The 9,237-nt window shown below is 32.8% G+C and overlaps 1 protein-coding gene across 1 annotated transcript in view; it reads left to right on the plus strand.

The window, feature by feature from the left end:
- LOC114620377 (triadin-like) overlaps positions 1 to 9,237 on the plus strand; it is a 78,296-nt gene that overhangs the window by 48,847 nt on the left and 20,212 nt on the right. The window contains exons 9-11 of the mRNA XM_028766470.1: positions 2,979 to 3,005; positions 3,653 to 3,691; positions 4,908 to 4,952. Of these exons, the coding sequence (XP_028622303.1) occupies positions 2,979 to 3,005; positions 3,653 to 3,691; positions 4,908 to 4,952 (111 nt within the window). The remainder of the gene's footprint in view (positions 1 to 2,978; positions 3,006 to 3,652; positions 3,692 to 4,907; positions 4,953 to 9,237) is intronic.

The raw sequence follows: 9,237 nt of genomic DNA on the forward strand, positions 1-9,237 counted from the left end.
AATAGCTTTATTAATATAAAGACTATTATATTTCTATGGATTAACAGACTTTGATTGGCGAGGGATATTGGTATGTTCTATTTCTTAACCCCTGAGAATGTATGCCTACTGTATGCTTAGAGAACTATATTAGGATAAATGAGGAATACTTCAAATTTTCCTTCACCATGCCTACATAGCTAACATATTTTTTAAAGGAAGAATACCAGTGGAGAACACAAATAATTGTTTAGCAGGAAAGGTTAATAATAGCGACTGTTCTTACAGAAAACTCGGGACTTATTTCTAGCACCTACATGGTAGCAAGAAATGTCGAGTTAGGGCTTTGTCTAACTCATTACGTGGTAATTATGTTTAGATGTTTTAGATATGTATATCTTTAATGAAGCTTGTATTTAAAGAAGCTCTTCAAATGGTCCTTAGTTTTAGCTATCCATCCCTATATTTTATCCATTATTCTTCTCTTACCCCTTCTCCATTTAATTATTCTGTCCCAGGCCCTCTGCCATCATCTGTACAAACTATGTATTCTGTTTCCCTTCATTGAAGGCATCTACCATGCACCCTAATGCCATACTCCATATGTGCACTCTGTGGTTTTATGGACTGTACTCTCCTAATTCAAGACTTAACAGCTATCATCCACATATAAAAGAATGCATATCATATTTGTCTTTTGGGGTATAGATTACATCACTTAGAATTTATGTTGACATCCATCTTTAACCAGTGGATACAGATAGAATTCAAGATGTTATTTAAATTTTCTTGTATCTGTTGAAGCTTGCTTTGTGTCTAGCTCCATTCATTTACTTGAAAATACCACAAATTTTTAACAGCTTAGTAATATTCTATTATGTAAATATACCACATTTTCTTCATCCATTGGTGGACATATAGGCTGTTTCCAATTTCTGGATATTAGAAATAAAGCAGAAATAAACATGGTTGAGCAGTTTTCTCTGTAGTAGGATGTAGTCTTTTAGGTGTAGTTGCATTTTAATGTAGATCTGTTCTCAGCTTCTTTATGATCTGCCACACTGATTTCCATAGTAGATATACAAATTCGTACTTCTGCCAGCAGTAAATGAGTGTTTCTTTTACCCACTTCTTCACCAGCATGAGCTATCATTTGCTTTATTAGTCTCAGTCATTCTGGCAAAGCTATCATTTGATTTATCTCAGCCACATTCATTATGTTCCATAAGTTTGAGTATATTGTGCTTTCATGCCCATCCATTCAATTCTCAATTGAATTACACACACATACACACACACACACACACACACACACACAGATATATATATACACACACACACACATAAATTATAACACATTTTACATCTCTGTCTTGAGCAATTTTACATTCAGTAGTGAGTTTTTTCAGTTTCCATGAGTATATAAACCTTATGGAATTTGTGTTGTTGTTGACATCCATCTTTAACCAATGGATGTCAGATAGAATTCAAGATGTTATTTAAATTTTCTTGTATCTGTTGAAGCTTGCTTTGTGTCTGAGTTTGTTATCAATTTAGGAAAAATTTCATGTTGAGAACTGTTGAGAAGAAAATACATCCTTTTGTGTCCAGGTAAAACATTCCAAAAAATGATGTAAAAAGATTTTGACATCATTTAACTCCAGGCTTTCTATGCTCATTTTTTTTTAATGGATGCCTGGCTATTAGGAAGACTGACATACTAAAGTCACCAACGATCACTGTGTGAGGGTTACCAAGTGATATTAGCTGTAGTAGTGTTTCATTTATGAACTTGAGTGACCCTGTATTTGATGCATAAATGTTTAGAACTGCAATATTTTCTTGTTAGATATTTTCTTTGATAAGTTTATTGTGTCTTTTCCTATCTCTTTTGATCAGTTTTGGGTTCCCAGGTGGAAATTCCTTCCAGGTATTGGCTGCTGACACAAATAGATTGGGTGAGGAGGAACCTTGGCTCTGCAATGAGGATCTAGATAATCCAGAGGGAATGGAGGCAGAGAGGGAACTCATTTCAAATATTTTAAATAACAAGTACTGATTGTTTACATAACAGTGTTATGACATTCTTTAAAAATGGAGCTGTGGCTTCCTCTGAAGAGATCAAGTGCCATCTTTAAATATTAAATATTGCCCTTGCATTGGAGAAAATTGTTGCCATATTTAGTTTATATTATCACTATGAATATAAAGAATATTGCCAAACTTTCAAGTTAAAATAGAATGTTTGCCATTTGAAACTACTATATTGATTATGTAACATTATTCACTTCAGTCATTATCATAAAATTTTTACTTCCCCTAAAAGCATAGAAGTAGGTCCCAGAATTTTGCAGAAGATTGATTACTAAATGTATGTTTTCTATAAATTAATGTTTTAAGAGGTATGATTTTGTAGTTTATTTTCAGTAAATATTGATTTTCTGAAATAAGTTTTAAGGATAAGAAAATGTACTGAGTAACATTGAGACTATTCTTAGTCTGAGAATTAACTGAAAGAGAAAAAAAAACAGACCGATTAAGCAACGTTCCAACTAAAGGTAAATGTCATTTTATATTACTAGGAGCTAAGCCGGTGGCTGCTATAGTTTTCACTGCCTCTTATAAGTCACCATTCATTGCCTATGGCACAGAATCTTAGATATAGTGATTTAATAAAAGTCAATGAATAATTCATGCATCTAAGAGATCAAGTTAAATATTGATACAACAGAGTTTTATGGTTTATATTGTGATTTTATGTGATTTGTAGTCTATCTGTATGGTATTGAATGTTTTCAATTACTTCATACCATAAATTCATTTTCATACTAGATGCCTCATCACAGTTTATAAATACAAGTTATTAGAATATTTCATTGTCATTTTGAGCATTTTGTCTATTGTGATTTAATAAGACTATCTGAAAATATAGTTCAATGATGTACTAAGATAAATATTATCTTCTTTCTTCTTTTTTAACATTTTTTTTTCTTCTAAAGCGGGAACACCAGAAGTCACAGACTCAGGTATATATTTCATCTCTGGAATAAATACTGCATTGTGGAAAACAATTTTGACCTGGGTCTTTCTCTAACTGTGTAGCAATAGCAGGCATAAAATTGCCCAAATATTCAAATCCTCAGTGTTCTCGAAGGCAGTCAAGCACAAGACTTCTCAAACCCACTGTAAGAGTGAGTAAAAAACATACTTCACATTTCTTCCCATATTTAGTTGGCCTCATTATTTCTCTGTCTTCTCTATACATACACTAAAGAAAACCATCAGTCAATCAAAACCCTGACTTACTAATGTACTTCCACAGTCTATTTGTCCATGCCATGTATGGTTTCATTCACATTTGAGAAACTACTAGATAATGTCAAATACTAATTATCCAGTGACAATGAATATTTAGATTTTTTCTGCTTTAATTTGAATTTCTGTTAACATCATAGTCTTGTTTTTCAAAATACGTATGAAAAAAGACAGTGGCATTATACATACAGAAGCAGCACGCTTATCATATACAGAATGTCCCTGCGTTCCTCAAAATGGCTCAGCCATGATCACTTACCTCTTTACATGTGTTCAAGTCTCAGCTTCAGTGTCCAAGAGTAAATGAGAACATTATGTCTCATATGCTGATTACATCATGCTGTTTGTTTCTTCCTAGGGAAGAAGAAAATCAAAAAATCTGAAAAAGAAAGTAAAGGTAAGCATAGAAAATTTGTACATGTATGTGTTATGAAAAATAAGCAAAAGAATAAAATGATTTATGAAAATACAGATGCTGACATTATAGCATATATCAGTTTCAGTTCAACATTCAACTACTAAAGGCTTTGCATGGTTACTATTAACTATTAGGGAAATAGAAATTTATAACCTGAAGCAAACTGTAATTATTACTGATAAATGAATTTTATACATATGTCTATTGAATTGTGGGTATTGATGACACAGAATAAATTACCAACTTAAGATATATTCAAAGAAGCATTTGTGTAAGATATACTTTTTTTACTATATTTGGAGGCCCATATTATTTGAGTCATAACTTATTCATACATCTTTAAGTAAAATTTAATATATGCATGTTGAAGGGATTGTTTTACTTGAAAGAAGTCACTGGTGAATATGCACTGATGGTATTGTCAAGAGATTAATGAATCAAAGATCGGTTGTTGGAATTAAGCATTTATTTATTTATTTTGCCACTGGTGGACAATCTGAAAACTGTATGATAGTGCTCCTTTCTTTCTCTTTAAAATTAAGTTTACATTAGTAAGTTATTTACTATCATACATTTAGGGTTTTTTTTTTTTTTGTAATAATTTGAAAAACTTACAGAGGCCTTAATTATGTAAGACATACATACTAGACCAGAAAGAAAGCATGATTACCACTATTCCTACTACTAATACTAATATTAATAATACCAACAACAACAACAATAATAATTATGGCAGGTGCCGGGCGGTGGTGGCACACGCCTTTAATCCCAGCAGTCGGGAGGCAGAGGCAGGCGAATTTCTGAGTTCGAGGCCAGCCTGGTCTACTGAGTGAGTTCCAGGTCAGCCCGGGCTACACTGAGAAACCTTGTCTCGAAAAACAAACAAACAAACAAACAAACAAACAAATAAATAAATAATTATGGCAGACTAATTCATTCAAATTTGAGTGATCAGGGTGACCTATAGTCCATGCTTTGTAATCCTCCAAATCACTTTAATTCTTTACAGTAGTAAAACAACCCTTTTGTTAGCATTTATTTTTTAGTTATCAATACAATATAAAATTATTGACAATAACATAAAAATTCTAGTTATAACACTGTAATTATTTCATTTTACATTTAAATTGAGGCAATCATTTAATGCAAAGTTATTTTAAAGTTTTATGATTTAATATATGTTTTTAACAAACAGTTCCTGCAAGACAAGAAAATCTTCAGGTGCACAATGTGACGAAAGGTAAACTTGAACTTTATGAATATTCATATTCTCTGTTGCTATGGAAATTCATATGTCACTCAACACTATCACTATTAACACTAATATTTTTTAAAAAGAGGTTTTGTAAAGATTCCTCTCTGCTAATACACTAGAGAGAGATGCAGAAAAAAATATCTAGTAGAAAGATAATGCTTCAAGGAAATATTATAAAATATGAAGCAATATTATTAGAGATTTATTCAGTAAAATATTTTTATTCATGCCAGAAGAATATAATTTCCTATTACAAAAAAATCATTAGCTGCATGTTTAATATCTAGACTTATATAACTAAAATATTTTAAAACAATTTCAACTGAGATTTATTTTATTTGTGAGTAAAGAAAATTAGCATCATGCAAGTATTTTATTTATAAAATGACTTTTAGAACCAATTGAACCTAGCAATAGACTGCAAATGTCAGCATGCAAATGGAATATTATTGCCTTTAAAATGAAGTTATGTGTTTGATTAAGTAGTAGGGGTGACATAATTTCAGAGCAGCTCAACTAAAATGATGAAGAAAACCAAAGCCAATTATTTTCCTATGTAATAAGCATATAAATCCTTATTGAGAGGAAAGCAAGCCCTGTTTGCCACAGATTCTCATTGTTGCTTACTGTAGCATCTATATTCAAAAGCTAAAATGTACCTAGATGCATTATACTGCAGTATACTTATTATCCAAGACAGTACCATAGCATTTAGTATAGAAGAACTGTTAATTCCCAAAGCATAGCTCCAAGTCACAGTGAGTTGAGAAAATACAATGATAGTTCATTTTATCTTGCTTTCCACTTGGATTCTCTATAGGCTCTGTATTACCATGCCAGTATTTTTAAAGTAAAAGAATTAGTGAAGAATTTTAAGTTACTTAATTTTGTGATTTTTTTCTCTTGAAGGCATTTAGCTGCAACAATCCTCAAAAGAAATATTTCCTAATGCAAATTAATTTTTTTTCATTAAAAAGTGATCTTTTGTAAATTGTAGTTCTTAATTCTTCAGTATCAACCCTACAGATCTCAAAGTATATCAGTGTAATGCAGGTTCTGTTAAAAAATTATTATTTAGAAGCCCAAACATTTAAATTTATTAATTGATGGTACACAAGAGATATGCTTCATCTCCCTTTCTACTAAAATAGCCTATCTTCTGGCATTTCGAATAATCATTTTACTGTGCTTTTTATGTTAAATACAGTTAATGAGATGTTCTACTTCAAATAGTTATCACTTGTTGAAGAGAAAAATCTAGTTTGTCTTATGCATTTACAGAGTCATTAGTTTTTAATGCATTTTGCATTTACTTTTTGTTACTCATCTTTGAATGGAAAATGATTCTCAATATATTGTATGTAGTTTATTAATTGTAAAGTATATACATAACTACATCATGAAAAGTAATTTTGTTCATGTTATCTATAATTACATTGAATCAAAATAATTTTTTAAGGTCCATTTGATTTTAGTAAGAGTGCTTAAAAACTTAAGTTATTTGATACCTGAGATGAAGAATGTCTTTTTTGATAGCATTTATATTTTCTTCTATAAAAGAGACTGAGTTGCTGAAAAAACACATTTGTTGGCAATGGGGAGATGTATCTGTTTATTAACTCTTATTAGTAGGAAAGGGACCTAAAGATATTAGACACATTAACATAGTCTATTGATACATGCTACAAATTCCTTGATTTATTATGTTAGTAAAAAAAATGTTTATTCTATTTTTAGCAGAAAAACCTGGAAAAATACCAAGTAAGTACTGTTTGTATTGGCAAAAAATTCTTTTTGGTACATGTATGTGGCTGTGGTATATATGTAAGAAATATCATTTAAAGAAGAAAATATACTTCAGTCTGTGGTCACCGGCTCCATCACTATAGGCCTGAGGTAAAGTGGAACATCATGGTAGTGAACACAAGTTGTGGAAGACGCTGCTCTCCTCAGGGGCAGCTGAGATGGAGAGAGACAATCACCTTTCCAGTTCAGTTCTGCATTCTAATAACCCATTTGGCTATGCACTCATCTGCTTGGAGCTAGTAAGGTCCTCAGTGAGTGAATGTCAGTTGCATGAGTATTGACAATATGTAAGTAAAAATTCCATCATAGTTGTCTTCCCACCCTGGAAAGTTTATGGCCTGAGAAATACTCCCCTACAGAGATTGCTCCTACTGAGATTAGTGAAGCCTGCCTCCTGTTCAGCTAATGTAATAGCTCTGAGTTCTTGTGTATATGTATGCTATAACCCTGCCTCCCTTTTCAATTGAATATAACAAACATGGTGAGTTTTCTGAGCATTCTAAGTATGTATAAACCTGCTGTAAACAAAGTTTTAAAATTTTTGAGAATTCATTGAAATAATCAAATTTGTTTGTTTCCATGTTTCCAGTTTTAAGAAAAACAAATCATTGAAAACTACTATTATAAAAAGTTACGTATATTGTTAGTTGAATGTATAGCTTTTGATAGTTATGTAACAAAGGTTTTTCAAAGTAGGCAAAATTACTTCAATATTATGTATAATTAAATATATACATATGTCATTTAAATATGTTACTAAGCATACAAGTTCACATCTTTGAAATTATAACTTTGAAACTGTATGTGTATTTTATGCTTATGACACATTTACATAACCACATTTCAATTTCTCACACCTTGTGTAGGCAGTACTTGCTCTATGGACTGTGTGGGTCTAAATATTTTTAGTAGTTTACCCAATGGCTAAGTACAGAAGAGAACATAAATCATTAATATATAAAACTCGCCAAGTAGGTCATTCAAGAATTCCTTGACTGAAATTAACAAAACCTCATATGGTCTCCTGCAATTTAAAAATACAAGACTAATGAATTTTCTCACAGATATAAGGACAAAATTTATTGATGATCCTCAAGAAGAGCCCTAGGAAGCTACTTTCTCTATAGCTGCCCTTTCTCTATAGCCCCTCAAGCCAAGGATCACAAGAGCATATGCTGTGGAGAAAGCAGTCCCTTGAAGAATGGTTAGGATGTGTAGAACTGGAGTAAATGATAAAAGTGGAAGATTTATAGATAGAGTATAATAAATATAGCTTGTAGCAAGCAATGACTACTGTATCCTTCAATCTTCTTGGCATTATTGAGTATATTGAGATAGGGATGGGAGAGTTTTGAGTATGATGTAATATACTAAATATACTTGTCATTACTTCTCTATTGCTAAAGGAGGTCTAAGGAATAATGATGTTTGAAATCATTACCTGCAGTTTTGTCTGCTGCCTGGATCAGGTTCTGTAACTGAATTAACAGATTAGGTCCTTTTTTTCCTGCTGTGTTTCAATACTTATAAAAACTGTCCATGGTACTATCTGATTAAAAAAATAAAATGTGTATTTTGAGAACAAGAACAAGTGCACTCTACTGCCTTATAGTGCTCATTTTGTCATGCCTGAAGACTTCCTAGTGGTCTGCATTCTCACAATCAGGGCTTCCAATGCTAGAATAGCAAAGATGCTGAGGGGGCACAACAATGCAGGATACACAGCAGAGTGGAATATTCTATGTCTCGAACGGGATTATCGATTAAACTGTGGTTCTATGTTTTGCCTCGGACCTGAGATGTGTGAATGCTGCCCAGAGAAAAGAAAAGCAAGACTCTAGGCTATGCTCCTTCCTTTTCACCATCTAGGTGCTTGCAAATAACATCCCAACACCCATTCAGAGGAGACAGATAGAGGTCCCAGCCTGTGTTTCTCTGGGCGAGCAATGGCTCTGACTGCAACTGAGGCTGTGGTTCTTTATCTAACTCAGAAGAAACCAGATGGATGGGGCCTTCTGCAGGACTCTTAGATGGTAAGGCTACATAAGGAAGGCTAGTCCCTCAGTGGCGATTCTTGATGAAAAAGCCAATCCTTTTTTGTCCAAACTATTTATTCATAGTGAAAAGTGTGCATACAACTTACTCAGGGTGGACCAGAGATTAAATAGCTTTTGCAGTAAGGAATGTCCAGGAAGGGAAATTTATTGGCTAAACCCTCGGGGCCAGCCCATCTAGATAACTCGTTGGCATATAAAGCTCTGGGATCTGTGCTATGTGATCAGTTGTCATGGTCCTCTTAGTTGGATGTTGTGGTCACCTGATCCAAAACAGGAATCTGGCCAGGGGCAGATTCAAATGCCTAGAGTTCTCAATTATGAGAATTGCCACAGTTTCTTAATCTGCAGCGCCTTACCAGTGTTTTGTTTTGTTTTGTTTTGTTTTGTTTTGTTTTGTTTTGTTTTGT

The sequence above is a fragment of the Grammomys surdaster genome, unplaced genomic scaffold, assembly GCF_004785775.1.
Source record: "Grammomys surdaster isolate TR1022 unplaced genomic scaffold, NIH_TR_1.0 168, whole genome shotgun sequence".
NCBI classification, from domain to species: domain Eukaryota; kingdom Metazoa; phylum Chordata; class Mammalia; order Rodentia; family Muridae; genus Grammomys; species Grammomys surdaster.